General features: G+C 36.2%; 3 protein-coding genes across 9 annotated transcripts; 2 read left to right on the top strand and 1 right to left on the bottom strand.

Annotated features, from left to right (window-relative positions):
• The first annotated feature begins 858 nt into the window (after positions 1-858).
• On the top strand, positions 859-4,407 carry LOC129285828 (uncharacterized). Its single transcript, XM_054921748.1, has 3 exons — positions 859-1,626; positions 3,393-3,512; positions 4,075-4,407. Exons 1-3 carry the CDS (start codon positions 1,069-1,071, stop codon positions 4,084-4,086), a joined length of 690 nt encoding a protein of 229 aa, XP_054777723.1. The 5' UTR covers positions 859-1,068; the 3' UTR covers positions 4,087-4,407.
• Positions 4,408-10,140: 5,733 nt separating this feature from the next.
• LOC129286059 (auxin-responsive protein SAUR64-like) lies at positions 10,141-10,533 on the bottom strand. The gene has a single exon (XM_054922096.1). It carries the CDS (start codon positions 10,531-10,533, stop codon positions 10,141-10,143), a length of 393 nt encoding a protein of 130 aa, XP_054778071.1.
• A 1,116-nt stretch (positions 10,534-11,649) lies between these two features.
• On the top strand, positions 11,650-19,025 carry LOC129285825 (alanine--tRNA ligase, chloroplastic/mitochondrial). Of its 7 annotated transcripts, XM_054921746.1 has the most exons (14): positions 11,657-11,972; positions 12,098-12,230; positions 12,323-12,400; positions 12,502-12,609; positions 13,028-13,206; positions 13,857-13,935; positions 14,093-14,227; positions 14,328-14,477; positions 14,605-14,715; positions 14,822-15,739; positions 15,897-16,169; positions 16,596-16,805; positions 17,563-17,720; positions 18,154-19,025. In XM_054921746.1, the coding sequence occupies exons 5-14, from the start codon at positions 13,130-13,132 to the stop codon at positions 18,488-18,490; spliced, it is 2,448 nt and encodes an 815-aa protein (XP_054777721.1). In that variant the 5' UTR covers positions 11,657-11,972; positions 12,098-12,230; positions 12,323-12,400; positions 12,502-12,609; positions 13,028-13,129; the 3' UTR covers positions 18,491-19,025. The 7 variants fall into 7 exon arrangements, with proteins under 7 accessions (XP_054777719.1, XP_054777718.1, XP_054777715.1 ...); XM_054921744.1 differs by lacking the exons at positions 12,098-12,230; positions 12,323-12,400; positions 18,154-19,025 and adding exons at positions 12,706-12,914; positions 17,307-17,363 and having other exon boundaries at positions 11,650-11,972; positions 17,563-17,695; XM_054921740.1 differs by lacking the exons at positions 12,098-12,230; positions 12,323-12,400 and adding an exon at positions 12,706-12,914 and having other exon boundaries at positions 11,654-11,972.
• Positions 19,026-19,635: the final 610 nt, after the last annotated feature.

Genomic DNA, 19,635 nt, shown 5'->3' with positions numbered 1-19,635 from the left:
AACATTTCTTAAAATCTATGCGCTGGAATGACAATAACTTTTAGGGTGCCTTTTCGTCTCTTTCTTTCTTCTTCTATCAATTTTTCCTCTCAAATTTCCCCCCGCCTCTGTCTTTCTTTGCTATCCCTTTTAAAGACATTAACTAGGGTTTTTTCTTTTAATGATACAATCAAACACATCAAGGCAAATTCTAGCTTGACTTTTTTTCATTATTTCAAATTTTCAAATTTTCATTAAAGACATTAAATTTGATAGAAACAAAAAATGAGGGGATTTGGGAGTCAATAAAAAAGGAAAAAAAATTCTTTTAAAGTTATGACAATGTTATTTTTTAATTGTTTTTATAAAACCCAATGTTTTATCTTATTTATTTTACTAAATTAATTTTATTAGGCTTTTTTATTTTTCATTTACATCTGGAAGACTGGATAAAATACAAGATTCACATTTTTATTCTCATATTTAAACACACATTTATAATCCAAATTTATTTTAATTATGATTATGATTTTAATTTCAATTTTAATTTTAATTCTATTAAAAACTTTTTTATTATATCAAATGGGTCATTAATGCAATACCTTGTGCCGATAAGGGTTGAAGGTATAGTATAACATGGACTCTGGGTGAACATTCTCTGAAATATGGACCCTATCAAACTCGAATTACAACATTTCCGGGGCCTAAACAAAAAACCTCCCCATTCAGAAATGGGGCTTAAGAATCTGGGCTCCTCCGACTCAGAACAAGCGGGCTCGCAATACTTCCAACTTTCCGGATCATTCGATTTTAACTTTTCTACCCCCTTCTACCAAAAAAAAAAAAATAAAATAAAAACTTTTCTCCCTCATTGTACGTTACTGCAAGTGAGAAGAAGTTCCTTCGACCACCATATCTTCTCGTTTCTCTCATCAGTCCAGAGAGCGTAGAAACCCGCCCTCTGAGAGCTTAGAACGGCAAGCTGAGGGAAACAGACATCGCTGCTCCAAGTCATTACCACTTGTCGGACGCTTTACGGTGGTTGTACTCGCGATCGCCAAAGAGGATTCGAACCCTAAAGCCGCAAAGATGCCGAAAAAGATGGGCGTTAACAGCAAGGCTGAGGCCGCTAGGGATCGCAAGAGCGCGGTCGAATCCGAGCGCAAGGAACGCGAGGCTCGCGAAAAGGAGGATCACTATTGGCGCGAAGCTGAGGGATCCAAATCGCGTGCTGCCAAGAAGCGCGAGGAAGAGGCCGAGAAAAAAGCCGAAGCTGCCGCTCGACGGGCTGAGGCCCGTCGCTTAGCCGAGCTGGAGGAGAAGGAAATCGATAAGTCGATGAGAAAGCCCGATAAGAAGGCTAACCGGGTCTCTATCCCGGTGCCGAAGGTGACGGAGGCTGAGCTCCGGAGGCAGCGTGAAGAAGAGCAGGTGGAAATTCAGAAGAAGGCGGACGAGGCTAAGAAGCGGCAGGCCCGCACTGCAGCGGAGGAAGAATATGAGAGGATGGTGCTTGTGACGAATACCAATCGCGACGATTCCATCATCGAGGCAAGGACAGTGGAGGATGCCATCGCTCAGATGAGTGTTGCTGATAACTTGCCGGTTGATAGGCATCCGGAGAGGCGCCTCAAGGCCTCCTTCAAGGTTGGTTTGATTTTCATTTATTCATTATTACTATTATTACTAGTGCCGATTTCAATGTAATATTATCCCCAAGTCCCATCTATAAATTCCGGGTTTATTTTGTTTTACAATATAGCTATGATTCTATATGAGTTTTGCCTTAAACTAATTAACTCACGTTGCAATGTAAAATTGTGTGATCAGAAATATGTTATGATCATTGATCAAATGGATAGTGTCGCTTGTCCGTGGTAAATCAATCTCTTGAACTAATTTGGTTGATTTTAATGCAATGGTTGATGAGATGAGCGTTACAACTTTTTTAAAGAAGCAGTAGCACTAATATATGAGCAAAATAAAAGTCTCATGAACTAATTTGGTTGATTTTAATTCAATGTTTTGGTCTTTTGATAACTAGCTGCTTGTACCTGTTGGCAAGAAGAGTAGAGTGGTATATTAAGCTGTTGCAGATTGCATCAGAGACTTTTTGGTTGAGTTTGTAAACAATGGGGTTTTGTATTTCAGGGTACATTGGTTTGGTTTGGTTGCAACTACAAGTTCTTTTAACATTGTTGGCTAGCTGGATTCTTAGGGATGAAACTTTGAAGCTGTCATTCTATTCTAATAATATAAAATATAAAAAGGAGAATTACATCCAGCCTCATTCCAAGAAAATTAATCATAGATAAGGACCAACAAGAAGTTGCATTCAAGAAAAAACAAGTCATGTTCCCATTTTAACAACAACTCATTTTGCATTTGTCGTTATTTGTGATTAATTTCCTTAAAAGGGGGCTGGATGTGATTTTTCCAATATAAAATGTCATATTGTGAGTAGTGATTTATAAATCACCATCTTTTAATGTAAACATGTTAATGAAATACCAATTTCTTAATTTAATATGAATTGCAGTCTTGGTGATTCATTTGTGATTTGAGAGTAATGGCCATGTCTATTTTGAAGATCTGTGTTTCTGCAAGCTTCGTTACTGCCAGAATTGATCTTGTTTGCCTCGATGTCAGAGTTAAAAATCATCTTATCTCTGCGCTTAAGGGCTTGATTGGAGCTTTTGAAGTGGGGTGGGGTGGTCATGAATGGGGGGTGTGAAGTGGGATGCTTGAGACAATCCACTTCATTGATATCCAACTCCCCACTGATTAGATGTTAATTGGATAAATGAGGTGGATGGGATTGAAGGGTTAAATTTAAAACATTATCTCTGTGATGTTAACCATCTTAGTAAAAATAAATCAGAGGAGAGTGTTAACACAGATGAAATGCGTGTTTGTTTTGACATGGAAACTGCCAAAACTATGGTTTTGGATATTTCCAATGTGAAATTAAACATGCTTGAAGACCTAGAACCCAAACCTTCCCAATTTTGGTTTGGAGCGGTTCTTAAATTGGGGTGTAATCGTTGAGGATGGTTTTAAATCATCTTAACCCATTATGCTGCGTTAACTCTTAAAATTTGAACATTGAGTCAATGATTCAGATGCTCAAACAATCCCACAAGCCACCCCCACGCACTCCCAAATTACCCTTCCAATCAAGCCCTTAATGTACTACATCTGCTTCTTTGTGAAACGCAATTAATTTGCGAACAAAAGCTTTGGTTTATTTTTCTGTTCTGACTGGCAACCTGGAACACTCTTTTGCTGGGGGAGTAGTTCATTATTAGACTGGCTACTTCTTGATGTGTTTTATGATGAGATTTGCTGGATTATACTTAAGTTGTATACTGAGTTATTTTTGTCACTTTTGTATTATCTCTTTAATGGTGCAGGCCTTCGAAGAGGCTGAGCTTCCTAAGTTGAGGGAAGAGAAACCAGGCCTCACACACACTCAATACAAGGACATGATATGGAAGCTATGGAAGAAATCTCCTGACAATCCTCTTAATCAAGTAAGTGTTATATCAGCATAATTCTGATATGGAGAGAAATTGAGAGAAATAGGGAGAAATAGAGAGAAGAACAGAGAAGGTAGAAGAGATAGAGAGGAATTAGAGAGAAAGAGAAACAGAGGGACAAGAGAGAGGGTTAAACTGAATAGTATGCAAACTTCATTGATAAGTCATAATGATTATAATTGAATTGTAGGGTATGTATAGAAATAAGAATATCCCTGCAACGGCTGCTAACAGTCTACCTACTAACAGCTATGTCCCTCTAATAATTATAACCAAAGAACTAACAATAACAGCAACTAATATTTCAATATTATGATTATATGACAGTAAGTAACAATTTTTTGGGTGGATGCGAATCTCATGGTCCTTTGGATGCTTCAGAATATTAATATTCATGTTTTGCTTGCTACTACAGTATTGATTTCCAAATTTTCTTTCTGCGTTTTTTGTTTTTTGTTTTTTGTTTTTTTAGGTTATGGCGTGTTTATGTAATAAAACTTCCTTAGTTTGTTGATTCCAAACTAAATCTGGTCAACTCATTTTCTCGCATTTGCAGATTGCTGAGTGAATGATCAACGGCTGTAGCTGAGCAGATTTGTAGAGAGCTTTCTTTTGGTTCGGCAGTTCATAAATATATCATTACGTGTGATGTATGACCTACAGCAAAATTTGTATATTCACCTGATAGAAGTCTGAATAAAATGATATAGTTTATCCTGTCCTTCTTGGCTATGTCAAGTTTTACCTATATCTTTGTCGAGCATTTTACCCGGAGCTTTATTTCCATCGTTTGTGATGCGTACATGGAGAGATTATGGCCACATAATATGAGTGATGGACATGTAACTACGGTTGTTTTATTATATCATTTAGATTTAATTTTTTTGAATTAGCATGAATATGAATTTCAATATTATTGGTCAGTTTTAAGTATTGTCAGGCTTAAAAAGGGTTTTGTACTGTGATTTTATCTATCTACAAGGTTTGAATTTATAAATTTTATATTAGAGGTATTGAGTCTTTTATTCAACTTAACTGTCATTCTTATGAGTGTCTTATCTTTATCCTTTAAGATTTGAGTAGTTTAGATTAATTTGGATTAGTGCCCAAGGGTTACTGACTTGTTTGTTTTAGGCCGTTGGCTATTGATTATTGAACCTGAGTAGTTTTATTTATCCTTTCAATTCTGTCTACTTCTCCCGCCTATCCCTATTTCTTTTTCCTCCTTCACTCCCCTCTCATTCTAATGTTTTGCAGAGCTGGGTTCTCTGTGCTTGTTGCACGCTCCTTCTTCTGGAAGGCTCAATAACACTTGTTGGAACCTTAAAACCCTTACTATTAGAATCTAACTCTTAATGTCAAGTTGCAGAACCCCCACCATTGATGTGATCATAGTCTCGAATCTAAGGGGAATTAGGAAGCTCTTTGCCGGAACTCCACGTTGTAGTGTTACCTGCTCTTCACTATTTCAGTATGGTTTCTTCCCACTCTAGCCACCCTAAAAGTAAGAATCACTTTCTGATTTCTTTTCTTTTTTCTTTTTTTTGGGACCCGGTGGGGGGGGGGGGATGTTATTGGCAAGGCTGGTAGACCCTTGTTTATGTTTATGACCTGTCGTTAAATTCTATCAAAGATCACAACAACAACAACAACAAGCGTTTATCCCACTAGGTGGGGTCGGCTACATAGATTGCAAGACGCCATTGTGCTTTATCATTTATTAAGCTTTTAGAAATATTATTAATTAAGAGATCACGTTTAACAACTTCCAAGAGTGTTCTCTTAGGCCTTCCTCTACCTCTCTTAGTCGGACTCAAAGTTATATGTTTCACTCTTTTCACTGGTGCCTCCCTTGGTCTTCTTTGTACATGTCCAAACTATCTCAACCGATTTTCTACCATTTTTTCCTCAATAGGTGCCACCCTCACTTTTTCACGTATGTGCTCATTTCGAATTTTATCTTTACGTGTATGTCCGCACATCCATCGTAACATTCTCATCTCTGCTACTCCAACTTTATGCTCTTGCTGTCCTGTTAGAGCCCAGCATTCACTAATATATAACATTGCCGGTCTGATAGCAGTACGATAAAACTTTCCTTTAAGTTTATTAGGCATCTTACGGTCACAAATAACTCCTTTAGCTTTTCTCCAATTAAACCACCCAGCTTGAATTCTATGTGAAATATCTCCACTAATTTTGCCATCATTTTGAATAATGGCTCCCAAATATCTAAACTTTTCCACTTGAGGTATAATTTGATCTCCCAATTTCACTTCCAAATTATTTTCAAATAGTCCTTTACCAAATTTACAATATAAATATTCCGTCTTACTTCTACTCAGACGAAAACCTTTCGACTCCAATGTCCTCCTCCATAACTCAAGTTTGTAATTAATCTCTTCTCTTGTCTCTGCTATAAGAACTATATCATCCGTGAAGAGCATACATTTCGGGATTTCCTCTTGAATATGTTTCGTCAACACCTAAATTTTTTTGAGGGAGCATGGAAAGTTGTCTAAAGGTTATAACTTATAGGGTGTTTGCAAACCATCGATTTTAGCGTGCAGATCATTGAGTTGATTGCGTCGGTCGTCAGTTTAATCGTTTCCATGATTGTATGGATTGTGAATTCGGTGAGATGAAAGTTCGTCGGGAGAATTAATGAGCGCCATCCAATGGTCGAGTGAAAAATGTTTTAATGGAGAGAAATTGTGTAGGGTGGGTACAGGAAGAGTGTAGGCGTCAAATAGAGGAGAAGGCAAACCAAGAGATTAAAGCTACGGGAACAATAGGAGCAAATTGATGTAATACCATCGATAGGGATTAAAAATATCTAGCCCTACGAATAAGTTCTCAGGACCAGAACGGGTATTGTCGTCAAAGGGCCATCATCCGTGTCAGGTGTGCCAAATGGAGACTGATGAAGTACTAATGGTTATGGACCTGTTTTCAAGGTTTGGAAGGAAAAATACAGCTATAAAAGACGTAAACCAGTAGATGAAGATAATGTATTTAACGGCAGGAGGAAGAAAATCAAGCTGCTTAGGAAGTGATATATTTGCAGGCAGAACGAAACAGGATGTTGACGAAATAGTTGCACGTAGATGCAGATGATTACTTGAGTTCACGCAGATGGAGATGGAGGAGAAGCGTGTCGGCATGCTGCTAATGGTGAATCTGGTAAGCCGCTTAGCAGAAGCAAAGTCAACGAAATGGAAGCAAGGTGGAGCCAAAATGTTGAACGAACGTACGTGTCCTTCCTTCATTAATAGAAACCCCACCGTTTCTGGACTGCTTCTCAAAGCCATTACCTTGCTCAAATTATATTCACTTGTAAAGGGGCGAAGCTGGACCACACACCGACGGCAGACATTTATCCTTAAATATGCTTCAGTTCTTATCATGCCAATATCTGTTATGTGGTGCGGTCTTTATTCCAATACGTCATAAATTTTCTATTCCCCCGAGAAAGATACCATTGATTTCAAATTTTAATGCCCTACCTTCTTCGCTACTCTTTTAAGATTCGTGAAATCAAAGTCATGTTACCATAAGGCTGCTGCTTGTAGAGGAGAATTGGATCAGACTTTTCTAAACACATTAGATATTATTTCAGCACTGCTGCTAAACTTTTGGGTATTCGAAAAAGGCTCAACCTATGTTGAAATAGTAAATTTTCAAAAGTTAATATTTATTTCAATTCAGTTGAAGCCTTTTCATTTATCCATTGTAATTTCAATTACAATCATCATTTTTTGAAGTTATTAAAAAGATTAGAAAACTTATTATGTGAGATTGAATGATCATTTTTGATCATGTTCGTAGAGAAACCAACAATTATGTGGGTTGAATTGCACATCAAGCACTAAGCGATAATCTTATTGTTAAGGTTTTAGATGAGCTACCGTAGGATATGATATCATTTTAAGTATTGACATGACTTGATTTTTGTCCTTGCATGGTTCTTGCTATGACCTTCCCCATTCCCAAAAAAAGGGGCTCTTTAGGTATTTTGTTACCCTAAACTTGAGGAATATTTATCTACAATTTTGGAATACTGGATTCACCATATATTAAATGGGGTCCAACTCATTAAATATTAATTGTATCTACAAGTTTAAATGAGTTAATTATTTATCTACAATTTGAATTTGAATTTCAAATCATTTAGGAAGTTATTTTATTTTAAAACCTTTTTGATTGATTAAAAAAAAAAAGATAATGTACTAGCATTTTGACACTTTCTCATCCATATTGTGTACTTCCTAATTCTATACTCGAAAAATTTTACAAGATATTTCTAAAAAAGCACTTGTTTGGTACTTTGTAGTGTTAAGTTATTTTCTTTTTTTAAAAAAACTATTTTCAAGAAACGAGCATATAATTATTTTTTGAAGACAAAATCCCTTTTACTTGAAATCATTAATCTTATTGTAATCGTTTGTAATCAGCATCCGAAATTTCTTGTAGATCAACAAAAACTTTTCTTTTTGTAATCAATATTAAAAAAAAAAAGCTACATAAATTATGTTGCGTCCAGCAAAAGCTGCAGGCAATTCGGCACAATATTAATTGAATCATATTTTTATTAAAATGTCTAACAGGGATTGTTTTTTTAAAATAAATTAAGTGTTAAGATAATAAATTTTGAAGTTAAAATAATTTTTAGTTTTAATATGTACTCCTTCCAAATAACAATATAGTAAGTTATTGTTAATTAATTTATATTTTTCAAAAAATTTGTTTAAAATCTTAATTTTTAAAATTTTTTTACATCTTTTCAATCATATCATTTAGTGAAATAAATATAATATATAATTTTTTTAAAATATTCTACTTAACTACTTGAGTGGAATATAATAAAAAAATGCATACTTTTTCTATTAAAAAATATAAGGTATTTTAGGTGTTTTAAAATGTAATTAATGTATTTTTTTAAGGGTACCCATAATAAATAAATCACTTTATATTTATTTTAAAGTAAAATAATCTATTAAATAAGAATAAATATAAAAAAATTATATTAATTTAAAAATAAATAACTAGTTTATTGAAAGATAAAATTTAGTTAAAAATACTTTGTATTTTTTAATGGATGAAGTAATTAAAATATATATATTTATGTATACATATAACCTACTCAATATTATATATTTTGGACTAAGTGGGGTTTCTGAAAAAGTCCTATGTTGTAATTTAGAGAGAACATAGGAAAAAAATCTTAAAATAAGATATTTTATTTAAATTTTCAAAATGGACTGATATAACAAATCATAAAATATAATGAATTGCTATTTAGATTTTATAATATGAATGAAGATCACTTGCTGATATAATATAAAAAGGTAATCTTTAAACTCATGTTTTTATTTAAATATGCACAAAGTAATACATTTTGAAGTAAAAGAAGAATAATGCAACAACTTATAAACTACCCTGTTTAATATTCATGGTCTAACAATTTTATTATTTAGGTTTTTTAAAGTTAAAAATAAAGGATTTCCGTTGAAAAGATTAGAATCATATTGTTCCCACTATAAGAATCATATTGTTATAGGGGTGCGAAATATTGTATTAAAAATTTTCAACCCCGCATATAAAAAAAAAAAAAATCAACCCACTCATTCTGTTTTTTTAAATCAAATTCATTAAAAGATTTTCTTTTTTATAATTTTCTTCTATTCAAATTGACGGGTTAATATTCTGTATATTGCATAGGCATTAAGTGAAGATAAACTCATTCATTTATTAATCTCAAATGAAATATAAATTCAGATGATATAGATACTTAATATTTATATTAAATACATTTATTGACTTCGCATTGCATGCCTATAAAAATCTTGTTATAATAGTTACCTCTCATATTTTTTACATACATTCTTGATGGCTTTTTAAGTGATTTAATATTGAAAAATCACTTTCCTTATGAAACCATACGCATGCAATCTACTACTTAAATTTTGATAAACAGTCTCCGAGGATTTTGCTGCATACATAGTTTCTCTCTCACACATTGCTTCTTAATTATAATTTCTATTTGTTTTTTAATAAGCAGATAAAACTTGCAGTTCTTGCATTTAATGTTAACTCATTATTGAATGAAATTGAGTGATCTGCTGATCGCCTCACAATATGATAGCTATGAAAACATAGAAGCTGATCATGTCTGATCACCATTTCTTTTCATTATAAAGTTCTGAAAGAACAGAATGAGGAACAGAATGAATGAAAGTGAACATGAATTTCCCCCCAAATTTTAAGTGTCTATTCTGTGTGATTTCTTATTCTTCTCCCTCGCCTATTCAATTTATAGCTTAAAAGATGTGAATAATTCGTTTTTTGACACACGGAAGTGGGATTTGTGGAGAAACTCGTTGGGTTTTATTTAGCAGTTTAAATTTCTTGAGTTGAATTGTTTCGAGAGCCGCCGATAACCAAGTACGCGCAAGCCCAAGGGATAATAAACCATGCATGCTAGCTAGCAACATCACAACAAAAAAGTGATGATTCTGGGATTTTAATTATTACAGCACTGGTTTGAAGGCCCAGATCAAGTAACGCCAGCCTCTAATCTACAATCTAGACATTCCATGCATGGAAACCCATACAAATCTCTCTAATAGCCGTGGATTATGGCTTGTGGGGGTGTTGGAGCAAGAGATGATGCATGGCTATGACATGTAGCCCTAGAAGCGATTAAAACCTTCTGTACATCTTCTGGGACTCTTTCCTTTACCAACGAGATTACATACTCCAAGACGACGCTTTCACAAGGTAACAAAAGAGGTCCGCTGGAAGCCAGTCCAAACTCTTCCTCGGACCATTCGAGCAGCTCCTTGAAGACGTTGCTTTTGAGATACTTGAGGGGAACCACGAATCGCTTATGATCTGTACTGTAAACTACGAAATGGCCCTTGTTCGCCGCCGAAGAATACATGTCCACGTCCTCTCTTTTGCACGATATCCTCTTGCGCTTACCAGCTACCAGTTTCTGCCAGTTTCTTGCCATATTGACAAGTCTTTTGGCGCTGATCATGGTTATTGCTAATGATCAGGGGCCCTAGAGCGGGGGGAGGAAATTGGCAACGTACACAACTCACTGATTGAGGCTAGCTGTGCATTCAAGGGTTGCTCTTGTTTCAGATATATATAGGCACACAATGCACACAAGCTCCATGTACTGTACGTATGTGTTGTTCACACTGTTGTGCCGATATGGCGCATGGCCATGTGCAGTCTTTCCCAAATTCGGAGCTGGGCTTGTGGCCGCAATTACATGTTTCCTGTCAGGCTAACACAAGTTTTAGTGTAAGCATCTCCTTCTCCAGGACTTGTATGCCAACTAACTACCACAAGTTTCAGGGCGTGCAATTCCTTCTTCAGGACTTGATGCCACGAAGCTTCCTTGTCTGCTTACCAGGCCATTATTCATTCACATTTTGGGCCCAGATGGGTCAGGTCACTGCAACTTCGTATTGAATACACGCCTCATCCTTTTTAAAAACCAATTGTACAATCCAATAAAACACTCACAAGCGGGCGTGAAATTCTTAATGGTCTGTTCCTAAATGTTATGTCATTGATCTGTCAAATACTTGTACTTTGACAAGTCAGTTGTCACTGGAATAAATGGGAAGCTACTTATAAAGCCAAGGAGCTGCTAATAACGCATTAGTTTTGTGTGCAAGGGTAGATAAATAGGACATTTTATCACTTGCACCACCAGTATTAGATGGTTTTTCCATTTGCTATGGGTAAGGAAAATGTATGCATTCTTGTGGCTAGTTGAAGTAAATTTAATCAGGTGGAAGAAGGAATTTAAAGATAATTAATGGGAGAATGACTTTTAAAGAAATTTATCTTATCGAGGACGCATAAATTTGATGTCAAATATTGTTTTCTGAAAATATTGTTTAAAGCTGAATATTATTTCATCAAATTTTAAGAAAAGCATAACAAAAAAATTGAAAGTAAAAGTCTAATTTTTAACAATAACATAGACTATGTATATGTTTTTATAAGACAGCATTCAATGTAAAATTTATGGACCATTGTTCCAATAAATTCTCGAAGAGAGGCGTTAAACGTCATCCTACCATGATTAATTTACCTTTACTTGGCTCCAACGTTGTGATGTTTGCCAAAGTGTGGCAGTAGGCCTGTCGCCTGTGTGGTGAGGTGGAGGCCACGTTAGAGGGGGGGCTTCCATCCGCCTGCGCCTCCTCCAAACTGGAAACGGGAGGATTGCCTCTCAAATAAGGCTTATCCTCTCCCACCATACCAACGGATTTAACGGCCAATTTCAACCCATAATCCAGTTCGCGGCCATGGAAAGCTTAACAATTCTACACTCTCCCCCAAATGATCTCTTCCCACTTCCTATTTCCACTTCTTTCCCATTATCTACATTTTTTACCCCACAAAATCGCAAATTTCCGGTCTCCACTGGTAATTTCTATGCTAAATTATTCAGTTTTCCTTTTAGTTCTCCTCTGCGAATGATTCTGTAACCTGTCGGTCTGGCATCTGAGGACCTGTGCTCATTGATTGAGTTATATTCTTTTCATAAGCAGCGGAGCTATTTGCTTGTTGACTGTTGAACGCTTACTTCTCTCAAATGGATTTTCCCCCATTTTTACTTGGTGCTTCTCTTTCGACTATTGGATGTCTGCTCTCAAAATTGCGACTAAACTATTTCCATGAATCGTAAAATTGCTAGCCGTTTTACTGATACTTCAAGAACTTGTATTAGTGGGACACTTTTTTTTTTTTGTTAATTTCTTATTTCATGCAAGCAGATGTTCTGGATTAACTCGACAGAGGATAGTATGAAATAACAAAACTGGCTCCAGTGAAAAGCAACTTTCTGATATGTCGTTAGGCTTCTTTCCTTTCTTTACTTGTGTCGTTCACTATGTGCTTCTTCGGATGATGCTGCGATTTGATCTCAGTCTTTGCCTCTTTGGTGCTACTGCAGGCTTCGTACCAAAAACTTCATCATTTTCAGGTTCTAGCAAATTGTCGCACGGTGCTCGAACTGTTAGAGAACGACGTGGCTTGCTGTTTCGTGCGAGGAGCACATCAGGTTGCTATAGTTAGTCTTGTAAATAGTCTTAATCTTTCTTAATGTTCCTTACCTTCCATGTCCAAGGGATATGATAGTTACGGCGTGGCTTTTCAGCGTCGTCACGACCGTTTAATGTAGAACTCGTAGTGGAAAAAGTGAAGGACAACCCTGTGAGTGGAGATTCCATTCGCCATAAATTTCTTACTTTTTATGCTTCCCGCGGTCATAAGGTCCTTCCTAGCGCTTCTCTTGTCCCTGATGATCCGACAGTTCTGTTAACTATAGCAGGAATGCTTCAATTCAAGCCTATATTCCTGGGGAAGGTTTGGATATTGTCCACTATTAATATAAACTTCTATTCTATTATTACAATCGAAAAATTTACAAGGACCAGAGGTAGGACCAAGTTTCAACTGTATAAGTATATTGTGCTTAGGTTCCAAGAGGAGTCCCTTGTGCGACAACTGCACAAAGGTGCATACGAACAAATGACGTGGAGAATGTAGGCCGAACAACTCGACATCAGACATTTTTTGAGATGCTTGGAAACTTCAGCTTTGGTGATTACTTCAAAAAAGAGGCAATCAAATGGGCATGGGAACTTTCAACCATAGAGTAAGCTTTAAAGTGTAATCTAATTTGGTGAACTATACTCTGTTTTCTTCGGGCAGTAGATGGTTGAGAGGATTGAAATTATATTGCTCTTCTTGAAATACATGTTTTAGAGATAATTTCCACTTTACGATAATAGTGCATGGATTCATCCTCTCTTCTCAGCATGCTGTCAAAAAAAGAAAGAAAGAAAGAAAAGTCACTACTGAATATACTTTTTTCAATTGAACTGCATTACTCCCCTCTTAAATTTTGAAAAAAAAAAAACGACATAACTGTAAAGTAGATTAATATGCAATTTGTGTTGTTTTCATTTGATGCCTGGGGCCATTTTGGTCTTCAAATAGTTGTATTACCTTGCCTGTTGACATGTAACATTTTTACGGTGTTCTTTTTGTGAAAGTTTTGACTAGAAGCAAGGATTGGGTTTCCAAAGATTACTAGAAGTCTAGAACATCTGAATAACATCAATCGTTTCATTTTTTAATAGTGTAATTCTTGGAAGCTAATGGTTCTTGGTTATGCACTTAACATTCTGAACTAACTGTAATATATCTGTCATTCCTTTTGTAAAAGGGAACAAGATGTTACCTTTTTTAATAGTATCATTTCAGAATGTTAAAAGAGAGAGCATTTCCTTCATTTACTTACAGGTTTGGTTTGCCAGCTGACAAATTGTGGATTAGTGTTTATAAAGATGATGATGAGGCCTTTGCAATATGGTCTGATGAGGTTAGCTTAAAAATGCATTTCTCTGAGCATTATTTGCTAATTTCTTACAATCCATTTAATTTTTTGAGTTTCCAGTTGGGCACAAATTTTTAATTGGCATATCATAATGGGCTAGGCTTAGCATGATATGTTAACTACACGGTCTTTGTTTCTGCAGGTGGGTGTTCCGGTTAATCGTATAAAGAAGTTGGGTGAAGAAGATAACTTCTGGACCAGTGGAGTAACTGGTCCTTGCGGCCCTTGCTCAGAAATATACTATGATTTTCATCCTGAGAGAGGATATGAAGACACTGTAAGCATAAAATTGTTTTGAGTGACTCAAAGCCACACCAAAGTTATGTCTCACTATATTTTGCATTTTTTGGGTGGGGTGGATTGGGGGATGAAAACAGGATCTTGGTGATGATACAAGGTTCATAGAGTTCTACAATCTAGTTTTCATGCAATACAATAAAAAGGATGATGGTTCTCTTGAACCTCTAAAGCAGAAAAATATAGATACTGGGCTTGGCCTGGAGCGTTTGGCCTGCATCCTCCAAAAGGTATCCATAGATTTGTGCTTATGTGAAAGTAACATATCATTAGCCAATTCTTTTCTCAAAAGTATATCTCGATAAAGAGAGATATATCTATAAAGTTATCTTTGTATTTTATTTATATTTTTGGCAGGTTCCAAACAACTATGAAACTGACTTGATCTATCCCATAATAGAGAAAGCCTCTGAGTTAGCGAATGTTTCATATGCTGCTGCTGATGATCAGACAAAGATGAATCTGAAAGTATGACTATCTTTCAATGACACACGCTATGATTTATGCTAGCAGGCTTTAACCACTAGTTGCTTTCCTTCTCTCACTGTGCATCGTTTTTCTTTTTATATCTTAGATTATAGGGGATCACATGCGTGCAATAGTATATCTCATATCTGATGGGGTTGTCCCATCAAATATTGGGAGAGGTTATGTAGTTCGGCGTCTTATCAGAAGGGTTGTCCGTACAGGCAGGTTGCTTGGTATAAAGGGTGATAGTTTGGGAAACCTTGAAGGAGCATTTTTACCTGCCATTGCTGTGAAAGTAGTGGAGTTAAGTACCCATATTGATTCTGATGTGAAAAACAGAGCACCCCATATCTTTGAGGAGTTGAAGAGAGAAGAGCTTCGGTTTGTGCAGACTCTGGAGAGAGGAGAAAAGTTGCTTGAGGAGAAACTTGCAGACTCTTTATCAACCGCAGAAAAAACTGGAACTGTACCTTGCTTGTCTGGTGAAGATGTGTTTATTTTATATGATACTTATGGATACCCAGTTGAAATAACAAAGGAAGTGGCTGAAGAACGTGGCGTGATTATTGATTTGAATGGTTTTGATATCGAAATGGAGAAGCAAAGGCATCAATCTCAGGCTGCGCATAATACTGTCAAACTTGCTATGGGAAATGGGGCAGATATTGCAAAAAATGTAACTGACACTGAATTTATTGGACATGACAGCCTTTATGCTAAGGCTATAGTAGAAAGTCTTGTGGTGAATGGTGATCCAGCAGAAATGGCTAGTGAAGGGAGTGATGTGGAAGTTTTGCTCAATAGGACTCCATTTTATGCTGAATCAGGGGGACAAATTGGAGATCATGGTTTTCTATATATTCCCAACGGTGAAAATCAACCGAAGGCTGTTGTTGAGATAATAGATGTTCAGAAATCCTTAGGTAACATATTTGTCCATAAGGGAACAGTCCGAGAGGGGCTTCTAGAGGTTGGTGAAGAAGTGGAGGCAACAGTGGATGTAAAGCTGAGGCAGCGAGCTAAGGTACAAAAATGATTAGTTTATTGTTTCTTTTGCAAATAAGTACATCTGTACTTCATTATGTAGTAAAATAAAATCCTTACATGCTCTTTTCTTGCTACTTGCTGCTTATTTCTGCAAGTCCTCTAGATTCTATTTAAATTTCATTGTTTCATTGAAGGTTCATCATACGGCCACCCATTTGCTGCAAGCTGCACTAAAAAAAGTTATTGGTCCAGAGACATCACAAGCTGGTTCTTTAGTGGCATTTGATCGGCTCAGGTTTGATTTCAATTTCCATCGACCACTTCTTGACAGTGAGCTTGTAGAAATTGAAGGGCTAATCAATGGATGGATTGAGGATGCAACACTTCTTCAAACCAGAGTGATGCCTCTTGCTGATGCAAAAAAGGCTGGAGCTATAGCAATGTTTGGAGAAAAATATGGAGAAGAGGTTTTACTTCATATTTTCTGATATTGAACTTCAACTTTTAATTATCTTGCTTATGTTTTAGTCATTCTGAGCGTCTAGGTTACATATATCATGAAGGAAGTCATATTTTAGACTATCAAGGATGGATTGCAAAATCCAACTGATCCTCCAACCCTGGCTTTTCTTCTGGCTCTAGTTACCATTAATAGCTGTTGGATTCCCAATCATTCCAAGAAGTTGTAGTGTCTTGAAAATATAGTTAAATAAATATGTCATTTTATAGCCTGGTTCATCCAACCACAAAAATGGATTGATTAAGAGTTGAAAAGCTTGTGAAAGTAATTAAGCTTTCTAAACGAAGTCTGATCCTAAGGTCTCCCCACCACTTTTAAGATGGGTGTCTTCATGCAACCTCTTGCGGTTCTCAATGAATTTGTTGCATTGCAGGTACGTGTTGTAGAGGTTCCTGGTGTATCCATGGAGCTTTGTGGCGGGACCCATGTTAGTAATACTTCTGAAATTCGTGGTTTTAGGATAATTTCAGAGCAGGGTATTGCATCTGGAGTCAGGCGAATAGAAGCTGTAGCTGGTGAAGCTTTCATTGAATATGTTACTACCAGAGACTCTTATATTAAGCAGCTATGTTCCACTCTCAAAGTATTCTTTGTAATCCCTGCTTCTCTCAATTATTTGTTTACTAGTTTATCAATGATCCTTGAGGGAATCAGGTATCCGTATCATTCATATTCATCTGCATGGACTGCATATACTTGTTTGCGTCCATTTGATCAATTTGGCTATTTCTTGGTATATTGTTCTTATATTCAATAGCGTTATAGACATCTCCTACTTAAAATTGATATAATGGTTATCTGCATTAGTTATTAGAGTTGTTTATATTCTGCAAAGCGCTTATGATAGGGCAAGATCTTACTCTGCAAGCTGTAATTAATAGTTACATAGTTAGATTTCATGTTTATAATTTTTATCTGAAACCTAAATAGTTAGAAAAACTTTCATTTGGAATTTTTACTATTAGAACATGTTGTCGTTCCTTTCCTCTAAGTAAACTCCAGTTGTAATATTTGTCAAGGTATAGAGTATGAGAGACAAATGATATTATACTGAGTAATTCATTAGCATTGCCTTGCTTTACAGAGTGCACAAAGGCACCAACGTATACAGTGAGAAAGATGCGTGTGTAGACTGATACAGGTGAATAAAGAAAGACACGTGCCCCTAGGTGTACAGAATTCCAGAATCACTAAAGGATAAAGCCTAGGATAATTTTGTCATTGCAGCATTGTGAGGGCCAGTATTGGTGGACTTGTTTGTGTTGGGCTGAGCATGAACCATGGGCTGGACTTTATGTTCAATATATTGACTTTGCTTGTCTTTATCTTTCCTTGGGAAGGTGAAACCTGAAGAAGTGACAACGAGGGTAGAAAACCTCTTAGTGGAGTTGCGGGAAGTAAAAAATGAAAATTCTGCTTTGCGTGCAAAAGCAGCTGTCTTCAAAGCATCAGTTATTGCAAGCAAAGCTTTGTTGGTGGGAAATTCAAAACAGTTCAGGTAATTTCCTCATGTTTCCCTTTGATGCTTGAACTAAGTTAGGTAGAGGATATTTTATCCTATGAACGACAGTGAAGTATTTTTTTTTTTTTTTAATGATTGAATTCTTAATGTCCCTTGCAAATATCACACTAAAGGGAAAGCGTTCTATGAAATCTGAGTCTCAATTTTTTTCCTTCTGGTTTTCTGTATCTTAACCATGGAAATCTGACAATCAAGAAGCAGTGATTGTATCATATCATTGATAGTTCATTAAATATCTAGTATGTAAATGTAACAATGATGGCTAGAACCCCAGCCATGTCCTGCATGTATGTATTTCCTGATATTTACAAAAAATTTATTGCACAAGCTAGAGAAGGGGGAGAAATGAAACGCATGCACTATTGTTGGTAGATGTATGACTTCTATTTCTTGAAATCTGAAATTTCAGGGTACTAGTTGAGTGCTTGGATGATATTGATGCTGATTCACTAAAAAATGCAGCAGAATATTTAATAGAAACATTACCAGATCCAGCAGCTGTAATGTTGGGGTCATGTCCAGGTGAAAATAAGGTTAGTCTGGTTGCTGCTTTCACACCAGGGATTGTCGATCAGGGAATTCAGGCAGGCAAGTTTATAGGACAGATAGCAAAGTTATGTGGTGGGGGAGGGGGAGGAAGGCCCAATTTTGCTCAGGCAGGTGGTAAGAAGCCTGAGAATTTAGCAAGTGCCCTTGAAAAGGCTCAATCAGAGCTTGTAGCTATTTTATCCGAAAAGGGAAACTGAGATGACAAAATACAGTTGCTCGTTTTCCCGGTGACTATATCGCAAGTTAGAGGGACAGAAGCCTTGGGGAAGACCCTTGTTGTCGTTACAGGGTGTCCAGATGATTCGAATAATGTAGAGCATGTACAGTGTTAGTTTTGGAAGCCAGTTGGTTCTCCTGATTGATCGTGATGGTCTCCGCTGACATATTTGATTCCAGGTTTTAAATTTTGACGCTTTTCAATTAAATGTGGGATTTGCTGGGACTTCCTAATGCCAAGTATAATGCAAGAGATACCATAAGAGGAAGTTTTGAGAATGGACGTAAGCTAGCCGTGCCCTCCTGTGCTACTACTGCTCAGCATTCACGCCTTCCTTGTCTATGGGATGTCGGGATCCCAAAAGTTTGACGCAGTGTTTTGACCATGAGAAATACAAATAATGTGAAAACCTTCACTTTCGTTCAAACCCTATTTATTTTATTTTTAGAAAAATTGTACAATTATTGTTTCATTATTTTCATTATTATTTAATTATATCTATTAACTTTGTTTAACTCATAATTTATAGTCACGATGACGCTTTGGGATTAAAGATGAAGGATAGTGATACTTTAGGATTTAATACTTGGCACATTGATTTTTTTTTTAATACTATGTTCATGATTAAATTGTCCAAGAGACTAGTTAACCACATGATATATATGCTGAAAGCAAGTTCATGTACCTATATGGGAGGATATAAAAAGTTATTATTTCATCAGCTACATAATATTCTTGGAGACCAAGTTAATGAACACAACTGACTTTTTTAAATAAGATGTTGAAAATTTAAGATGTCACTTAGTTAAGGACTTTGATTCCCCTCTCGACATTCCCCCCCCCCCAAAAAAAATCGGTTTACCAAAATGTTCCTATTTACACATAAGTTGAAAATTCTAAGAGTTAAGTAGGAAATCATACAAGTTCAATTGGAATTTTTCTTCATAGTAATTCTTGGGCTTTTACTATCCTTCTTATTTGGTCCCAAAATTTCATTTTCCCTTCAAAGAAATGGTGAAGAGGGGAGACATGAAGATAGACTCCGCCGTTTAGCTGTGGGTTGATCACATTGGATTGTTTGGTTTCAAAGGTTTATGAAATCCATCCAATAATCACTTTTAGAGG

This window comes from Prosopis cineraria, unplaced genomic scaffold, assembly GCF_029017545.1.
Source record: "Prosopis cineraria cultivar Desert tree isolate PC_DT_omini unplaced genomic scaffold, ASM2901754v1 PC11, whole genome shotgun sequence".
In the NCBI taxonomy this organism is placed as follows: Eukaryota; Viridiplantae; Streptophyta; class Magnoliopsida; order Fabales; family Fabaceae; genus Prosopis; species Prosopis cineraria.
This window is presented reverse-complemented; position numbering and strand designations above follow the sequence as displayed.

Excerpts from the sequence above, each read along its gene's own strand:
- LOC129285825 (XM_054921740.1), top strand. The coding sequence starts at position 11,852 with ATGGAAAGCTTAACAATTCTACACTCTCCCCCAAATGATCTCTTCCCA. Across the intron at positions 13,936-14,092 it reads TTGCAATATGGTCTGATGAG|GTGGGTGTTCCGGTTAATCG; the intron begins GTTAGCTTAAAA and ends TTGTTTCTGCAG. Across the intron at positions 16,806-17,562 it reads AGCTATGTTCCACTCTCAAA|GTGAAACCTGAAGAAGTGAC; the intron begins GTATTCTTTGTA and ends TTCCTTGGGAAG.
- LOC129286059 (XM_054922096.1), bottom strand. The coding sequence starts at position 10,533 with ATGGCAAGAAACTGGCAGAAACTGGTAGCTGGTAAGCGCAAGAGGATA.
- LOC129285828 (XM_054921748.1), top strand. The coding sequence starts at position 1,069 with ATGCCGAAAAAGATGGGCGTTAACAGCAAGGCTGAGGCCGCTAGGGAT. Across the intron at positions 1,627-3,392 it reads GCCTCAAGGCCTCCTTCAAG|GCCTTCGAAGAGGCTGAGCT; the intron begins GTTGGTTTGATT and ends TTAATGGTGCAG.